Source organism: Triticum urartu, chromosome 5, assembly GCF_003073215.2.
Source record: "Triticum urartu cultivar G1812 chromosome 5, Tu2.1, whole genome shotgun sequence".
NCBI classification, from domain to species: Eukaryota; Viridiplantae; Streptophyta; class Magnoliopsida; order Poales; family Poaceae; genus Triticum; species Triticum urartu.
Window position 1 is genome coordinate 116,727,709 of NC_053026.1, and position 19,629 is coordinate 116,747,337.

The window sequence follows — 19,629 nt, forward strand, 5'->3', positions numbered from 1 at the left end:
GGGTTTCTCTTCCTTTTTTTTGTATTGTTTTCTGTTTTCCTTTTATTTATTTTCTTTTCTGTTTTTATTTATTTATAAACACTTAGGCATTTTATAAAATTGTGAACCTTACACCATAATTATCTTTGTAATATTTGGCAACCACCGAACATTTTTGTTTTAATTTTTTTTTTGAAAACTTTTATTGTTTTCTTTTATTTAAATTTTGAATTTGTTTCGGTTCTGATCTATCGAGAGTTTATCACAGTAACCGTGGTGACGTGGCATCATTAGCGGGGAATCACTGCAGCTTAATTATCCGGGCGTCACAGGGCCCTAGTGGCATCATAGAGTGAGAGACTTTTTATCCCACGCCATAGTCCAGGCGATACCACATAGAAGGATTTCGACGCTTAACGCTCGAATCTCCACCATCACAACTCATCGAGTCTCCCTGACTCACCGAGTTCCTCTCCCGACATTCTAATCTCTTGTATTCTCCATATATACAAGAAAAGAGCAAGGCAAGAAGTAGGGGTTTTACCCTCATCGGGGGTATGAACCTAGATAAAATTGTGTGTCTCTGTGACCGGTCTCCTGATGTGACATCCCCTCGATTACAAATTCCACATACTCCCCCTTGTCACTGTTAGGATTGATGAAAAGTCCCTCGACACAATGGCCGACTGGTGGTGCGCCATCAATCCCGGGAAAGGAATTAGTATCCTAGGATTCCTCCATGATGAGATCCTAGAGAATTTTGGGCGCTAGGTTCTTTTGAATCGAGAATTTTGGGCGCTAGGTTTCTTGGGAATGGGATAAGAAAATGAGAATTCGGTGCGGTTATGCACTTGCCACATCAGCCAATCGATATTTGACAAGTTAGCCAAAACCAAAACTGTCTATCTATAGGATATGAAACCACTCAGGGGTTTGACTAATCTGGTTTTGACACGTTTATTTGGTGTAAGTTATATTTTTTTAAGGCAATGGTGTAAACTATATGGTTTTTGGTCTATTGAGATGGATCTGAGGCTGAAAAGGGAAATACCCCTTGGTTCCTGGGTGTATATACACCCATGAATTGATTTTTTTAAATAATGATAAAGAAATTAAAAAAAGGCCAGAAGTTTTTTTAGAACAAACTTACCTTTCTTTTGCACTAGTATGTAGTTTTCCGTCAACTAAAACCCAACTTTGACTTCATGGCGAAAAAAACAAAAATTCGGTTAAAATAGTGTGAATAGTGTCTTGTATATAGCAATAGTTTCTGTTTTTTGCCCAGAAGTCAGCTGGGTTTTGGTTTACGAAAAATTGCATATGGTGTAAAAGAAAGCCAAGTTTATTTCAAAAGTACTTCTAAACTTTTTGACTTTTCTTATACAGTAATTATTATTTTTTCAATTCCTTTTTTTTGAGTGGTAATTCCTGGGTGTATATGCACCCAGGAACCAAACGTCCGCAGTCCTGGCATTATTACATGGGCTTTATGGGATGGTCACTAAGCCACGGAATTATTAATCCCTCAAAAAGAAACTAAGCCACAGAATAAGCCCAACCCAATAGCGAACAGGCCCATGGGCAAAGTACCAGCCGGAGATATCCTTTGCATCGACGTAGCAGTCGCTCCCACACCGCTCCAGAGGTCGCCGCCGCCGCCGCCGCCGCAGCCTCCCCGCCGTCGGCCGCTACGAGAACTCCAGGTACACTGGCGCCCTTAAGCATTGTGTCACCGAACCCTCTCCCTGAGTCCCGCGGGTACTCTCCACCTCGAGTTCCTCTCTCCTCTTCCCCCCTCCATCTACTGGATCGTTGTGGCGTGATCCTACCGGAATGGTTGGAAACCTAGAGGTTGATCCGACTGATCTCGCCAGGTTTGATCCGGCGACCGAGCTCCGAGCAACTACACCTCCCCCCAGCGACGGCGACGGCGACAGCCGCGTCTCCCTTCTCCTCCTCTGCCTACTCTCTACGCCGACGCGCTCACGGCCATCTCTCACCAACGAGCTTGCTGCCCCCAGACCTGCGAAGGCTAGCCGAGTCTCCTCCTGCTTGGCTGGTTTCTTGATGCCCTCCCCGCTGCCGGGGATGGGAGCATCTTGTCCCCACTGATTGCATTTCTTCCTCAGCAATGCCCATGTTTAGTTGACCATCACCCTGTTAAGCAGCCACGAGTGAGGCCGTGCCACCACTGCACCCCCTTCTCCATTTCCGTCTGGATGAACTTCGTGCATAGATGTATCTTTGCTAAACCTTGGCAGGGTAGGTAGGCCACCATACATCATTACATCCCATTTAGCAAGCTTTGATGGTTCCGGAGTCGGGTTCAACAAATTATGTTCAGAAGGCAACCGAGTTGTCCACAGATCTGTTGTAGCTGTTGTAGGTTCAGTTGCCAAATCCTCTTGATGGCAATTGATCTGCAGCTTTGCATCTTGGGGGACAACTTCTCAGAAAAACCATCACTAATCATGACACAAACTGGTTGCATCCAAACCCTTGTCAATGACCTAACTTTGTATGATAGCAATGTTTTTAAGGTGGCGTTATAAATATAAAGTTAGGCGGAGGGACTACAAATCAGTCGACTGATTTCTATCCAAGTCTCAGTCGGTGCCTCCATTGAATATCTTTTATGCTAGCTGCTTGTCAGGTTTAAATTGGCCTGTTAGGATGATGCGTCTAGCCTGTTTCTTTTTGTTTATTTGTTGGGCTGTTGTTAGAAATAGACCGTGCAAAGTGCAAAGAGGAAGCGTGTTGTCTTGTTTTTTCTCATTTTTTCTACTAGACTAGCATGTGTGTCCTCCACGCTCAGTGTCTTTCCCTATATCTTTTAGCATGTCATGATCAATGCACACTCTTAATTTCTCTCCATGTTTTTTTATTTTCCTCCATGATGTATGTCAAGGTTTGCTCATATAAGATTTGGTTATATGATAAACCATTTAATCTATGTGTCAAGATTGGTGCAAATTTATGTTGCATTTCCCTTTTCCGGTCGCAATATTGTTTATTTTTTTTCAAAATGGCTTGAGCCAATTCATTTTGGATTTCAAGGATAGTTTTCCTTTTGAATTTTATTTTTGTTGCTTCTTCTAAAATTATTACTTATTTCCATTCTTCTCATTCTTTTCTTGTTCTCTTTTCTCTCATAATTCTTTCTTTGAAGTATGTTTGTGTGTTTTTTCATTTTCATTTTTTATTTTATTAATTCTTAATTGTTCACATTTATTTTTTTCATTTTTAAAATCATACTATCAGCTACATGTATATCCATCCATATGTGACTGCATTGATTATTTGTTTAATATTTTTTTGCCCGTGTTCCTTGTCGCGTTGATTTTTTGTCTCAACTGCATTTTCATTTTATTTTTTGTTTTATTAAAAAATTAAACATTTTTGTAATTTTGTTTTAAATGTTTTTTATTCAAAATAGTTTTATTTTGAAATTTGTGGTTGCTCAATTGCACCCTACTGTAGTTGCATGTCTTCAATGCGACTGCAACTCAGTGGTGTTTTGTCAGGGGTGAGGGGCATAGTTTCATGTCTATCACTAAACATGCAACGACAAGCCGCCTCGATTACAACTATACGTCTTCAACCCGACTGTAACTATATGGTGTTTCATCAGGGGAGGGGGTAGTTGGTACGCAATTGCATGTCTACCACTAGGCATGCAACTATCTAATGTCTTGTCGGGATGGGGTAGTTGCATGTCTGTCAATATCCCTATTTTTTGTTATTTTATGCGCTCAAGAGATGGCGTATGAAGTATGCTTGAACCGTTGCAACCATAAGAGTAAGTGTAACGGTTTTGGCATCTACGTATGGGAGTTTAAAAATGCAGCGCTAACTCAGCAAATCTATTTTTTATTTTTTATCTTTTTATTTTATTTTTAAGTTATTTGTCATGATATAGTTTTTACTTTTTTGTGTGTCTTCAACAAAATAGGTTGTAAAATGTAACAAAAATGGTCGTTCCAACAACGGTAAAGGGAGAGAATCTCACATTTTGAGGCCAGTTCAAGATCGTATAGTGCAAAGTGAGGGTCCTCAACAAAGTGCAATATACGGAAGATGGTGGAGAAGCTTTGTTGCAGACAACAATCTGAGGAAGGGTCACCTGGTGTTCTTCGGTGGTGGGCGGTGAGAAATGGTGAAGTTGTCTGTCTGATACTAGGCATGCAACTGCAAGTGTCGCCCTCGACTGCAACTAACTTTGTTTTATCGGAGGACGGCTAGAGAGACACGCAGTTGCATGTCTAACACTAGGCATGCAACTGCAATTCGAGTGCAATTGCATGTCTAATCAAATGAATGCAACTAACATTTGTTTTAGATGAGCGACGGGAGAGGGGGCAGTTGCATATCTGAGACTAGGCATGCAACTGCAAGTGTCGCGCTTGACTGCAATTGCAGGTCCCCCAACATGATTGCAACTGGACCTTTGTTTGGTCGAAGGGGGCGGGCCAGTTGCATGTCCGACACTAGGAATGCAACAGCAAGTGTCGCACCCGACCGCGACTGCATGTCTTGTAACCCGGCCACAACTGGACTTTTTTGTTCTGTTGAAGGGGGCGTCGCTAGAGGGGGCGGGCCAGTTGCAAGCCCGACAACAGCCCCGCAATTGCAAGTGCCACACCCGACCACAACTGCAATGTCCCCAACATGGTTGCAACTGGGCCTTTATTTTGTCGGAGGGGGCGGCGGGAGAGGGGGGCAGTTGCATGTCCGACACTAGGCATGCAACTGTAAGTGTCGCACTGACCGCAACTACATGTCTTCTAGCCCTACCGCCACTGAGCTTTTTTGTTTTGTCGAAAGGGGCGCCGGTAGAGGGGGCGGGCCAGTTGCAAACCCGACAACATCCCCGCAACTGCAAGAGCCACACCCGCCCGCAACTGCATGTCCCCCAACATGGTTGCAATTGGACCTTTGTTTTCTCGAAGGCGGCGGCGAGAGAGGGGGCGGGCCAGTTGCATGTCCGACACTAGGAATGCAACTGCAAGTGTCGCACCTGACCGCAACTACATGTCTTGTAACCCGACCACAACTGGACTTTTTTATTCTGTCGGAGGGGGCGGGCCAGTTGCAAGCCCGACAACAGCCCCGCAACTACAAGCGCCGCAACCGACCGCAACTACATGTCTTGTAACCCGACCACAACTGGACTTTTTTATTCTGTCGGAGGGGGCGGGCCAGTTGCAAGCCCGACAACAGCCCCGCAACTACAAGCGCCGCAACCGACCGCAACTACATGTTCCCCAACATGGTTGCAACTAGACCTTTGTTTTGTCGGAGGGGCGGCGGGAGAGGGGGCGGGCCAGTTGCATGTCTGACACTAGGCATGCAACTGCAGCTGTCGCACTTGAGTGCAACTACATGTCTTGTAACCCGATTGCAACTGGACTTTTTTGTTCTGTCGAGGGGGCGGGCCAGTTGCAAGCCCGACAACAGCCCCGCAACTGCAAGGGTCGCACCGGACCACAACTGCATGTCCCCCAACATTGGTTGCAAATGGAACTTTGTTTTGTCGGAGGGGGCATCGGGAGAGGGGGCGGGCCAATTGCATGTCAGACACTAGGAATGCAACTTCAAGTGTGGATCCTAGCTGCAAGTGCATTCTTTCAACACGACTGCAACTTAGTGGCGTTTTGCCAAATTTTTATGAAAAAACTATTGCACGCCATATCTCAACTCTAACTACATGGTGTAACATGACCCACAACAAGGGATACAAGTACCAGCAACTAGCTGCTCCCTACACCTTCATTATCTTTTCAAATACACATTGAATATTTTAAAAATACATTTTTATATTTTAAAAATATATGGTGAATATTTTTAAATCTTTTTCAATATTTTTATAATTACACAACTATTTTATCAATACACGATGGACATTTTTGAAATGTACAAACACTTTTTCTGAAGTATAACGACGAATGCAAAAATGTGCTTCCTTTTTTCGGTGAACATGCAACTAAAAATGAAATATAATAAAAACATTGAACAAACAACAGGAAAAATTAGAAAACCCAGGACATAGAACGGAAATCTAGACACCACGCAAAAAAAGAGAACAAAAATGATAGACATGTGCACATTAGTCGGACGCATATAGTTGCTTATCTGTCGATCACAGGCAACTAAACTGTCTTCTTATTTTCATTTTGTTTGTTTTGCTATTTATTTTCTTTGTTACATTAAAGATTTCTTTATCATTTAAAAACAAAAATAATATTTTTAAAAATGATAAATAAAGGAAAAAAATAACTAACAACAACAACAACAACAAAGCCTTTAGTCCCAAACAAGTTGGGGTAGGCTAGAGGTGAAACCCATAAGATCTCGCAACCAACTCATGGCTCTGACACATGGATAGCAAGCTTCCACGCACCCCTGTCCATAGCTAGCTCTTTGGTGATACTCCAATCCTTCAGGTCTTTCTTAACAAACTCCTCCCATGTCAAATTCGGTCTACCCCGCCCTCTCTTGACATTCTCCGCATGCTTTAGCCGTCCACTATGCACCGGAGCTTCTGGAGGCCTGCGCTGAATATGCCCAAACCATCTCAGACGATGTTGGACAAGCTTCTCTTCAATTGGTGCTACCCCAACTCTATCTCGTATATCATCATTCCGGACTCGATCCTTCCTCGTGTGGCCACACATCCATCTCAACATACGCATCTCCGCCACACCTAACTGTTGAACATGTCGCCTTTTAGTCGGCCAACACTCAGCGCCATACAACATTGCGGGTCGAACCGCCGTCCTGTAGAACTTGCCTTTTAGCTTTTGTGGCACTCTCTTGTCACAGAGAATGCCAGAAGCTTGGCGCCACTTCATCCATCCGGCTTTGATTTGATGGTTCACATCTTCATCAATACCCCCATCCTCCTGCAGCATTGACCCCAAATACCGAAAGGTGTCCTTCTGAGGTACCACCTGGCCATCAAGGCTAACCTCCTCCTCACACCTAGTAGTACTGAAACCGCACATCATGTACTCGGTTTTAGTTCTACTAAGCCTAAACCCTTTCGATTCCAAGGTTTGTCTGCATAACTCTAACTTCCTATTTACCCCCGTCCGACTATCGTCAACTAGCACCACATCATCCGCAAAGAGCATACACCATGGGATATCTCCTTGTATATCCCTTGTGACCTCATCCATCACCAATGCAAAAAGATAAGGGCTCAAAGCTGACCCCTGATGCAGTCCTATCTTAATCGGGAAGTCATCAGTGTCGACATCACTTGTTCGAACACTTGTCACAACATTATCGTACATGTCCTTGATGAGGGTAATGTACTTTGCTGGGACTTTGTGTTTCTCCAAGGCCCACCACATGACATTCCGCGGTATCTTATCATAGGCCTTCTCCAAGTCAATGAACACCATATGCAAGTCCTTCTTTTGCTCCCTATATCTCTCCATAAGTTGTCGTGCCAAGAAAATGGCTTCCATGGTCGACCTCCCAGGCATGAAACCAAACTGATTTTTGGTCACGCTTGTCATTCTTCTTAAGCGGTGCTCAATGACTCTCTCCCATAGCTTCATTGTATGGCTCATCAGCTTAATTCCACGGTAATTAGTACAACTCTGAACATCCCCCTTGTTCTTGAAGATTGGTACTAATATACTCCGTCTCCATTCTTCTGGCATCTTGTTTGCCCAAAAAATGAGGTTGAAAAGCTTGGTTAGCCATACTATCGCTATGTCCCCGAGACCTTTCCACACCTCAATGGGGATACAATCAGGGCCCATCGCCTTGCCTCCTTTCATCCTTTTTAAAGCCTCCTTGACCTCAGACTCCTGGATTCGCCGCACAAAACGCATGCTGGTCTCATCAAAGGAGTCGTCCAGTTCAATGGTAGAACTCTCATTCTCCCCATTGGACAGCTTGTCGAAGTACTCCCGCCATCTATGCTTAATCTCCTCGTCCTTCACCAAGAGTTGGCCTACTCCGTCCTTGATGCATTTGACTTGGCCAATATCCCTCGTCTTCCTCTCTCGGATCTTGGCCATCTTATAGATGTCCCTTTCACCTTCCTTCGTGCCTAACCGTTGGTAGAGGTCCTCATATGCCCGACCCCTTGCTTCACCAACAGCTCGCTTTGCGGCCTTCTTCGCCATCTTGTACTTCTCTATGTTGTCTGCACTCCTATCCAGGTATAGGCGTTTGAAGCAATCTTTCTTCTCTTTAATCGCCTTCTGGACATCATCATTCCACCACCAGGTATCCTTATCTTCGCTTCTCCTTCCTCTGGACACTCCAAGCTCCTCCGAGGCCACCTTACGAATGCAAGTCGCCATCTTCGTCCACACATTGTTCGCATCTCCTCCTTCCTCCCAAGGGCCCTCCTTAGTGACCCTCTCCTTGAACGCTAGAGCTACCTCCCCCTTGAGTTTCCACCACTTCGTTCTAGCGACTTTGGCACGCTTATCCCGCTGGACACGAATCCGAAAGCGGAAGTCAGCAACCACCAGCTTATGCTGGGGTACAACACTCTCTCCAGGTATCACCTTACAGTCTAGGCACGCACGCCTATCTTCTCTTCTCGAGAGGATGAAATCAATCTGGCTAGAGTGTTGGCCACTACTAAAAGTCACCAGATGTGATTCTCTCTTTCTAAAGAGGGTGTTAGCTACAATCATGTTGTAGGCTAGAGCAAAGCTTAAGGCATCTTCTCCTTCTTGATTCCTGATGCCATAGCCAAAGCCCCCGTGCGCCCCTTCAAAACCTGTGTTAGATGTACCCACGTGGCCATTGAGGTCTCCTCCTATGAAGAGCTTCTCACCAATCGGTACACTCCTAACCATGTCTTCCAGGCCTTCCCAGAACTCCCTCTTGGTGTTCTCATTGTGGCCTACTTGCGGGGCATACGTGCTGATAACATTGAGAACCAAGTCCTCAACTACCAGCTTGACCAGGATAATCTGGTCCCCACGTCTCTTGACGTCTACCACTCCATACTTGAGGCTCTTGTTGATCAAGATGCCTACACCATTTCTGTTTGCAGCCGTCCCTGTGTACCACAGCTTGAAGCCGGTATTCTCCACCTCCTTCGCCTTCTGTCCTCTCCATTTGGTTTCTTGGACGCAAAGGATATCAACACCTCTCCTCACCGCTGCATCAACTAGCTCCCGAAGCTTCCCTGTCAGAGACCCTACGTTCCAGCTACCTAAGCGAATCCTCCTAGGCTCGGCTAGCTTCCTTACTCTTCGCACTCGTCGAGTCAAATGCGAAGACACTTGCCCATTTTCCACTACATCCGGGCGCCGATGTAGCGCGCCACTAAGGATGCGACGACCCGATCCTCGCTCACTTGCCACCGTATCCGGATCAAGATACAGCGCGCCACCTTGGGGGTGACGGCCCGGCCCTTGCCCATTTTCCACCACACCCGGGTTCCGATGTAGCGCGTCGCTGAGAGGGTTACGCCCCAACGAAAATCTTTTGGGTTTCATCTTCATAAGAGTGGCTGAGTTTTTACGTTGGCTCGCCAAGCCTATCACAACCCTCCTCCTTTACCCGGGCTTGGGACCGGCTATGTTGAGACAACATAGGCGGAGTTAAAGGAAAAAATAACTAGATGAAAAGAAAAGAAGGAACAGAGCATTAGCAACGCTAGTGTAAAAAAATACGAACTACATTGTGCTGTATAGCAATACACCTAATGGGACAATGTTCTAGCGATCCAGTAAAAAGCATAAATAAAAAAGGAAAAAAACAATACAGCCCAACACAGGCCAACGCAGGCCAACAGGGAATGCGAACTCCAGCCAAGCGAACAGAAATTAACGTGCGACTGGTTTAGAGATGACGTCAGTCGACTTAGATTTCGCAAAGTCTAAGTCGACTTAGACTTCGCAAGCAAAGTCTAAGTCGACTGAGACCTAGACAAACCCAAAGTTAGGTTGTAAGCGTTATAATGTTATGAAGGGGGTCGGTCGCCATAAAATGCGTTACGCCATAAAAACATTGCTTGTCGTATATTACTGATTCCTGAAACAGTCAGAGCAAGTTGCTGCATCTATGTGCACTGAATTGCTTTCCTCAAACAGCCAGCCCATTTAGCAAGCTTTGATGGCTCCGCATTCTAGTTCAACAGAGTTGTCCACAGATCTGTTTTACATGTGTAGGTTCAGTTTCCAAACCCTCTTTCTTGATGGCAATTGATCTGCAGCTCTGCATCTTGGGGGTCAACTTCTGAGAAAACCATTGCTAATCATGGCACAAACTGGTTGCATCCAAACCCTTGTCATATTTTACTGATTCCTGAAACAGCTAGAGCCAATTGCTGCATCTATGTGCACTGAATTGCTTTCCTCAAACAGCTAGAGCAAATTACTTCATCTATGTGCATCGAATTGCTATATATTCCGATTTTATCCTAGAGTTATTTATACATGTAGCACAATGATATAAACTCTAATGCATTTACATGATTCAATTGCCACTTGCTTTGTGTGTGTGGGCACTGCAGTCTGCCTGTAACTTAGCCCCTGGAGCCACTGAGCCTAGTACTCCCAGTTCCTTAGGATTTAACATGAGTAGTCTGCATCATACCATGGATACATAATAATATGTGAAGTTTGATCACAGCTTTCTCACAGAGTAGAGGTTATACCAGTTCCTGTTTTTCCCCAGCATTAGTTCTTGCCAAGTAGAAGTTCTCGCCAATTAGGTCTCTTTCTTTTTTTATTATGCCTTTATTTTCCTGACACTGTCTTGCTTGTGTGACTTTATGTTTCTTCTCCCTCTGGATATACTGAAGAATTTAACAGTGTACTGCAATTAGTTGTCCAAACATTATGTTTTGTTTTGATCATTTTCCCAATATTTCTGATAACTTTCTGCCTGGAATTTCCCCCTTCCCACTTGTTGCCCAAATAACAACAGGGATTTCCCCTGGTTGAGGAGATCTCCCCCATGGTGGGAGAGGGTTCTCCTCCCTGATAACCAAAGAAGCCCCAAATAACCCACCCTCTCTTTTTGATTCTCCATGAAATGACTGGATCAGTAGTTCATAATTACTGGTGAATTTGCAGTGTCCACAGTTTAGTAGAAATTGCTTGTAAAAGAAAGGCATCTTCTTGAATGGGTGTTCACAAGGCCTTGTAGTTTTGCTCTTTGCCTCTTGGGTAGCAGCCCAAGGCCCAAATGATTTTATAGATGTTGTGCTATATTGGTCAATGAAGGGGCAATTCAGGCCCGTTTACTGTTTGGATGGTCCTTGCTTTGGGAAGCTGGTACTTTCATGCAGTCTCTTACTGCTTGGACCATGGTCCTTGGTGTGATTGTAAGGTTGTATCACATTTTTGGATATGGTTTTGTTCCCTTTGTTTCTTTTTAGTTGTTGATATATAGCTTTTCTGTGCATATTGGTATTTTTTATCAATACTCTTTTCTGTTGTAGTATGTTGTACTGGTGTGTGTGCCTTAAACCTTTTTGTAATGAAAACATTGTCTGGCTTGTTGTTCCTTAATTGCTGTAGGCGAATAATAAATGTTTGAGATTTACATGTTTAAGTAACCGACTTTGTTGATTGACCATTTCAGAGTAAAGGAAAATGCCTTCACTTCAGAAAGCTTTACCTCCAGAACTTGCCGACAATGCGCTTAGAGTAAGGATCCTATCACACCTTTCTAATAGACAAATTACCCCCATCATGACCTGCACATGGTGATGGTAATGAGTAGTAAGTTCTGAAATTTCATTTCTGTAGTCAGGGTAGCTCTATCAGTTAAGTCTACCCTTTTAGCTTCAGCTTTTGCAAATCATGTCTAGTACTCTCGTGCACCTAGTTCTTCATCATCATCAAAATTGGTCACACAAAATAATAAATAGATGATGGCATTTGAGGAGAAAATGTTATCGGTACTTATAAGCTCTTTTTGTTATGCTGTAGTTATACCGCGAATGCTTAAGGAGGGCTAAGTTCATCGGTAGTCAGGTAAGCATACTTTCGTTTGAACTATCTTATTATCTTGAAGTACATAATATTTCTTAGCACACACAGCTTGCTCTGTTCTCCTCAAGTATCTTTAACCCGAGAGTGTTCCAGGAGAAACAGTCTGGTCGCTCCATCATCAGTTCATGTGTCACTTAAGCATCTGTACATAGATTTTGAATTACTTCACCTTGTTTTTTTTTTCAATGAAAACTGCTCCAAAGAATCAACGTTCTTTGGCGGCATAACATGTATAAGAGGGCTTATTATTTTCAGGCCCTTTATACTGATGTTCGTAAAATACATTGCACCTGGAATATGCAAATTGTGTTTTTTCATTTACAAGATGGAGAACCAGATCTACAGTAGAATAAAAGGCCATCACAAATTAGAACTAATAAGTCCTATTTTCCTTTGAGTTATGGCATATTTGTGTAACTTTATGAAGGTGCATGTTTGACTGAGTTGTATTTTATGACCCAGCAACATAACACAGGGCTTCTTGTTTCCATGGTGAGGCAACAGTTCAAGAAAAACATGCATGAAACTGATCCAGAGAAGATACAGAAAATGAAGGATGAGTAAGTTACTGCTCCGTGGACACCTTCAATTTTTGGCTGACTTACCTTTTTATTCTCGTTGGAACATACATCATGAAATTATATCTTGCTATGCAGTGCGGCACGGGGCCTTATCAATCACATAATATATGAATCCGAGAAGATGACAGGACGTAAATTCTCAGGTTAAGAAAGTTGAAAGTAGACTTTCGGCAATATGCTGTACGAGTTGAACAGCGACTTGATCCTATGGCTGTTGAATTATTTTTCTCCTCCGACACAAGGACCATCTAATGCTTTTCTTTGTTGTTGACTTAATAAAGCAGTGTTTTTTCATCAGTTGCATTTTACTGTGCTTCTGGATGTAATTGACCCACACATGCCAAGCGTTAGCTGTTTTGTTAAGGTGTAAATCTTCAGCAATTTTAAGTGCTCCAATCTGTGTTTAAACGGCTGCGTTGCTTGAATTTTCTTCTTCTCGTGATGTATTGAGGCAGTTTCAACATGTTCACTGGTTCCATTTCCATGGAGCTGAATCGGTCACAAGTTTGCAAAACCGGAAATATTCCTTGCAGTCTTTTTTCTCTGTTTTTTTAGACGATTAAATCACTTGAAGTTTCCAAGGCTTGTTGTGGATCTCACTGGATTGTCAGCAGTATTAAACAGTCTGCACAACTAAAGAGCTCATGGCTATGAAATGCCAGATTATAACACCAAAGATTGCCGTTGCCTTCAGTTTATTCTCTCGTGAAACTGTTTTTAGGTGAGCCTGAAGAGTGCACTCTTACCAAGTTCTACTGATACCATCGGTCTTTCTCAGTAAAAAGCAAGAGAATCACTCTTACCAAGAGGCTTGACTTACTGGAGTAACAGAATGCATCCCAATTATTCATGGTCACATCTGTAGATCCTGGATGATGCATCTGCCCCTCTGCACCTAACATGCATGGATATGATATCTCAGCTTTCAGCTGAAGCAGCTACCACTCTATGGGTTGTATTTTGTCACATTGCTCTCTGGAATCCGGAAAAGCGCGACAAAACGGATGGCGTTGCGTCAAAGAGATGAGAGGGGTGTAGGAAAGGAACTGATGAGGATGATGAGTTCAGTGATCTGGGGCCAGTTCTGGAATTCCCTGCACTGCAGGGTGTGAAACACTACTTACTGTCTGCAGGTCAAATGATGGGGAAGCAAACACCCATGCCTGACAAAAGATTGTCATCCAGACATCACCAATGGGCCTCAAGGATGGATATCCATCAGCCTTCTTCTTCCGCCATGCCGACGAACTCCAGCCGCTCCTTTCCGGCACAGGTTCATCACCCGTAAGGTCCATCTGATCACTAGCCCTAGCTCACGGGTTGTCGCGGGAATCATCGGTTGAGAAAAGGGCGACGGCGACCATGATTGTCGACAATTGGGGGGCGTCGTCTAGCCCAGCGCAATGACAAGGCAGCAGCAGCTCCTATGAGCCTATGACCTGGACTGCATACAGATGAACTCACTGGTGGGCGGTGGCTATGGTGTTTCAGTAGGTCAATGCTCCATGACCAGTGCAATGCAATGTCTTCTAAAGTTGGAATCATGGCTGCTGTTGAAAGAGGAGTGCCAGCCCAGTAGCTTTCTGCCTACTGCAGCAAATATGATCTTGGTATCTTTCCCTCTATAGCAAATATGGACAAGTACAGTTAAGGCACTGTTGAGCAGCTGTACTCGGTAGTTGGCTTGGCAACAGCACTACCACACCAGAGATCATACCTTCCTACCATGTTCTGGTGCCTGTACCAGCAAGTTACTGGTGAAATCAGCATGGCCTGCTCTACCAATAGGTTCAGATTGTCAGACAACTGGTATCTCCCTGTGCAATCTTCTTTCTGTCCAACTCAGTCATGCCTCAGCTTATCTTGTTTTCCGCATGCGTGTCGACGCAAAGGGTATTGGCTAGGCTATAAATATTGCACTATTGCCTCAACTCTCAACTTTCAGTTCATTGAATTTGACGCGATTTGCGTTTCAAACGAGACACTTCGGAAGAAATTTGCATTCTAAAGTAAGCTGGTATTCAGCACCCATTTGAAGCATGGGACTCGAGGCATCGTCGTGGCAATTCAAGTAAACATGTTCATCCATCAACTGGATCTCATTCAATAGCTTGATCTGTTAGATCAGAAATATTTATTGTTAAAGACTTGAGCCTGTCATTGTAAACCATTTTAACCAACAACAAAATGTGCAGTACTCAGAAGGGAATAGGCTCAGTTAAGTATCATATTCAACTGGTAACAGTACACGCTCAACTTAAGCTCAAGAAAGGTGCAAGCAGAAATGATGCTCATCACTCACCAATTTGGTGCAAAAATCAAAGAATAATATGAACAGTTTGCAGTAATATAGAAAAGTGAGACTGAAAAAAGTTTCAAAGTTGATGCTATAATAGTCTTCTACTCATTCAGAGATTACACATACGGTGCTCCCTTAGATCAGGAGGCTACAGATAGATACACATTAGCCTATTTTCATACTTCATCAGTAGGCATCATATAGGGGCCTCATACTTCATCACTGGCCATCATATAGTGGCATCATACCGTGCATAAGTAGACATCTCATACTAGCACTGATGCTTAAATTATCGATATAATTTACTTCCAGTAGCTATGAGCGATGCAGCATTATTGCTTCACTTTGGTGTTGAGCCTTCACCCAGCTTGGATGGCCGGGCCTCACCCGTCCGTGGACTGTCTCGCCCCCCTAGAGGGCTGCGTTCATGCCTCAGCTCGTTGACGCGAGGGCTGTAGGCCTTCTCAGACATACAAGGGCTGCGGATGCCTTTCAGTTCCGTGACAGGAGTGCCACCTGAGCTGGTGATCTTCGGACTATTCAGGCGCTTGATCTCACCGCGGCTTCTTGTGACCATGTCGTCAAGGATCTCTGCGCTTTGGGTGCGTCCCAGTGCCACATCAATATCTTGCTGAAAGTTTTACACCATTCAGTGTCAAGCTAGTGTAACAGGATTAAAATTCTTCTAGCCGCCATCAGCTAAACGTTAGAAAATGGCATGATGACAAACATGGCTGCCTGTCAGGACAGATCAAGAGTTTATGGACTCACCGCAGCAAGGTTGAACGGTATAGCCGGTGACTCCTCATACTCCGCTGCGTCCAGGTCATTGAGATGTGCACCTTTGAAGAGCTTTGGGAGGATGTACTGCCTGACTGGAACCAGGAGCATGATCATGAGGGGGAAGAGAACCCCAGCTATTGGGATCCATGTGACCCCAAAGCAAACAAGCAGATATGTGGTCTGGAAGAGTGTGAACATGGCTATCGTCTTGAATGGCACAGTCTCGACAAATGTTGTATGGTACTCTTCCAGCACCCTGCAAAGATTGGTAAATGGTAAGCATTTAAGTCTCACACGGGGGCTGCTGATGACTAGACTACAAACAATTTTACATATTTTATATAATGATATGATTTATTGTTTCCACCAGATTACACATCTGTGAATACACATATGTGCAGTAGAATGTTCAGATTTCCTGACTTCAGAGTTCAGAGTAATGAAACTAGAGAAACTTACTTGTATCTTCTGCTGGGAGCAGTGAAGAGCAGCAAAATTCGTTCCCAGAACTGGTTACCAGGCAAGCTCTCAATCGCCATGAACGCAAAATACCCCCACAGAACTGCTGTAGGGATCTTCTTCAGTAAGGGCATGGCGGCCACGCAGCCCCCAACCATCACAGCCTGTAGAAAGTTGCTCAACCTTTGCTCCTTGACCTCCATAGGCAGCAGATCATCAATCTCTTTTTCTATGTCAAAGATTGTCTCATCAACCGGTGCATCGAAGTTACCCATGCTTGATGCTAACTGGACAGTGGAGTCCTTGAGCTCGTTTAAGCCCTACATTTTGTGAAAATGGCATTGCAATATCAGATGCATGTACTAGACTGTTTTTATATACGGTACTGCGATCAATTAATTTCAATCAGATCTGTGCGTACTTTGACGGTCTGTTGTTGGTGGATCAGCGGTGTCTGAATCTGATGATAAGCATCCTGCATGTTGTTGTACAGTTGGCTCAAGCTCGCGTTCTGGCGCATGCTTTGCCGTGCCGTGGCCACTAGTCGGTTACGGAGTATCTGTGGAGAAATGTTTTGTCATTTGAATGGAAGTGTCAAGTATTGATCAAACATCAGAAGTTCAGAACATTCCTCCTATCCTACCTGATGCTTTAGAGTAGCCAAGCTCTTTGTATGCATCGGCGACTGTGGAATGACGCCATTGGATGGAGGGATACCAATCAGGCCACACATCAACGTCTGTTCAAGAAATTACATTGAAATAAGATAAAACATATACCAAATGTTGAAGTTACTAGCCAGAGTTATACTCATCTGGACATACCAGGAAGCCTAGGAGAAGCAAATCATAGTGGAAAGATGGAGGCTTCCTCAAATTAAACTCCGCCTGCTGAGCAAGCTGGGATGCCACGCTGTGGTCGAAGTAGTACAGGACAGCAATCATTGTTGCAGGCATGAAGGCACCAATGATGTACATGACTGGCACTTGGAGCATGTCCTGCTCAATGGTATTGGAAACGTTTGATGAGCTCTGATGGCTCACATGAAGAAACTTGAATGTTTCAGAAGTCTGGTTGAGTTTATGTAGTAGTACCTTGATGACTGTCCAGTTGTCATATGCACCAGGGGACCATGGATTAGGGCTGAAGAGGCGCCGCGGGATCCCTTTCGGCACACTGTCATGTGGTATGTAGGAAACTCCTGTCCACACCAGCACCATCAGTGGAACACCGTAGTCGGCGATGAAGCCACGCAGCCAACCTAGGTACGGTAAAAGCATCACAAGGAATACAGAGTAAGGTTAACTGAAGCGCGTAACAATGGTAGGAAGCAAAGAAAGTGGAGGAGATCTGAGGCAAGCAAATTCTCATAGCATCTGCCGCAGGACCAGCTACAATTTACAGATAGATATACCTGCTCCATAGCGCCAGGATCGCGCTTTCCTGCTCCGCAGCGCGGTGAGCAAAAGGCCAAATGACAACACGATGGCGAACATTCCGTTGGCAAACCTCCATGATGGAACAAACTGTAGTGCTTTTATGTTCTCCCTCTCAGGAATGCGGAACTCGTCAACAAGTCCCTGCAACCAACCCAGGTATGTGAGCTAGAGTACACATGGAACGTCTATTAAATACAGAGAGTTCAGTTTGCACATTCATCTCAGATAAACATTTTTATGTTCTGTTACTGACCATTTATGTCAAACAAACATTTTTTATTTGAACACTTCCACTGTTTAGAATTTAGGCCAAAGCATATTCGAGATTTAGGACAAGGAAACATTTGGTTGGAGCAATGGCCAAACAGCAGAATCACTGAATGTGCAGTTTTGGGACATCCCCATTAGCCTCCATGTGCTTTTCAGCTTCTGCACATGTCATTAGGCTTTCCCACTAGTTGGCAGATAGAGCTTGACTAGAGTAGTGAACAACTCTTAGAAGGGTACTTTGTGTTCTGCACCAGGTTCATACCACATTCACCTCAAAGAAAACGAACCAACATCAACAGAATGTCTTGATAACTTTCTGCATCATCACATGATGTCAAGGCCAAATAAGCAAGGACACCACAAGAGGCCCTGGTGTGTACCTACCTTGATAGCTTGCTGCATGAAGAGCATTGCGATGAGGAGCCCGAACAGCTCGCCGGCGATGCGGGTGAACCGGTTTATGATGGAGCACGCGCCCAGTACCGCCAGCAAGAACAGCAAGAGGGCAGTCCACACACAGACCCTGCATACACACATCCATGGCTTCAAAACCTTTTTTTTTTTGAAAAAAACTGCAATTGGACCAACCGACAACAGTAATCATCTGCATCAATGCAACAGGGATGACTTACCAACCGGCCCAGGCGAGGAAGAGGTTGGGACCGAGGTCGGCCCTGTCCTTGGCGAAGCTGAACATGAAGGTATACATTATGACGGTCGGCTCTGCCACGCCCAGGATCAGCAGGGGCTGCCCTCCCACAATGGAGTGGATTATGCCACACAGGGCGGTGGATGCCAATGTCTGCACTGCCGTGAGGACCCCATCTGCACCAAACCATTAGAGCCCCCTTAGTAAGCAAGCAAGCTTCTCTGGTCACTCACTCAAATGCACTGAAAGTCTGAAACTAACAACAAAACAGAACTCAAAACACAAAGGAAACAGAAGATTTGGCTCCTCCATTACCGGTGCTCCTCTCCAATTGCTCCCCGAACGATATCACGGGTATCGCGGACGCGAAGAAGATGTAGGTGGTCGGCGCCAGGATCCTGAAACACACACGGGACGCGGCAGCTTCATCATTCCAAGATCTTGTGCCAGCAACACAATGCTAGTAGAGGAGAACAAGGCAGATGCGCCCGTACCTGATACCGGCGCTGAAGCCTCCCGTCCAGTCCTGCTTGTAGCAGGTGAGCCGCCCGCGGACGTCGTTCTTGATGCCCCGGAGGGGCACGAAGCTCTCCTCCATTTCCTCGGAAACACCAAGGAGTCGGAGAGCGTACTCAGAGACCCAGATTACGCTTTGCAGCAGACCGGACCGGGAGAAACGCTACGAGCTCTCGAGCTCGCTCTGCATTTAGCACGGATCCATGGAGGAAGCTACGGGGGCCAAGGGCGGCTAAAAGTTGAAGAAAAGCGTAGGTAGCAGAGGGAGCAGCACTGGTGAGCGAGGGAGGGCGGGATTTGAGGAGGAGAAGCTCTCGGAAGGTACTGGAGCTGTGAGATAGAGGACGGCTATATAGACAGACGGGCCAGTGGAGAGTCAGCAGGCAACACTGTCTGTGGTACTAAACCAATTTCCTGTCACAAAGGGAGATTACCGACGGGATCAGGGGAAAAGATATGTTAGGGCAAGATAGTTGTGGCTTTGCGTGGCTGATGGTAGTCCTAAATCCTATCCTGTCCTGTCCTCTCCTCTTGACGGTAGAGCCTGACTGCTACTCCCTCTGATTAGATTGCAAATGTGATTCGTTTTCAGGACTTGTGTTGGTCAAATATTCTTGAGTTTGACTACCACCATGGGAAAAATGTTACTAAGACGATAAAATGAAATTGA

At 44.8% G+C, this 19,629-nt stretch overlaps 2 protein-coding genes across 2 annotated transcripts; one reads left to right on the top strand and one right to left on the bottom strand.

Annotated features, from left to right (window-relative positions):
• Window positions 1-1,529: 1,529 nt before the first annotated feature.
• On the top strand, window positions 1,530-12,969 carry LOC125508121. The gene is made up of 5 exons (XM_048672718.1): window positions 1,530-1,682; window positions 11,551-11,615; window positions 11,901-11,945; window positions 12,426-12,523; window positions 12,620-12,969. Exons 2-5 carry the CDS (start codon window positions 11,562-11,564, stop codon window positions 12,690-12,692), a joined length of 270 nt encoding a protein of 89 aa, XP_048528675.1. The 5' UTR covers window positions 1,530-1,682; window positions 11,551-11,561; the 3' UTR covers window positions 12,693-12,969.
• A 1,946-nt stretch (window positions 12,970-14,915) lies between these two features.
• LOC125508122 (probable boron transporter 2) lies at window positions 14,916-19,288 on the bottom strand. The gene is made up of 12 exons (XM_048672719.1): window positions 18,938-19,288; window positions 18,759-18,841; window positions 18,427-18,619; window positions 18,179-18,317; window positions 17,500-17,665; window positions 17,180-17,346; window positions 16,910-17,083; window positions 16,729-16,824; window positions 16,507-16,644; window positions 16,086-16,405; window positions 15,615-15,882; window positions 14,916-15,474 (listed from the first exon to the last, which is right to left on the bottom strand). The coding sequence occupies exons 1-12, from the start codon at window positions 19,039-19,041 to the stop codon at window positions 15,184-15,186; spliced, it is 2,139 nt and encodes a 712-aa protein (XP_048528676.1). The 5' UTR covers window positions 19,042-19,288; the 3' UTR covers window positions 14,916-15,183.
• Window positions 19,289-19,629: the final 341 nt, after the last annotated feature.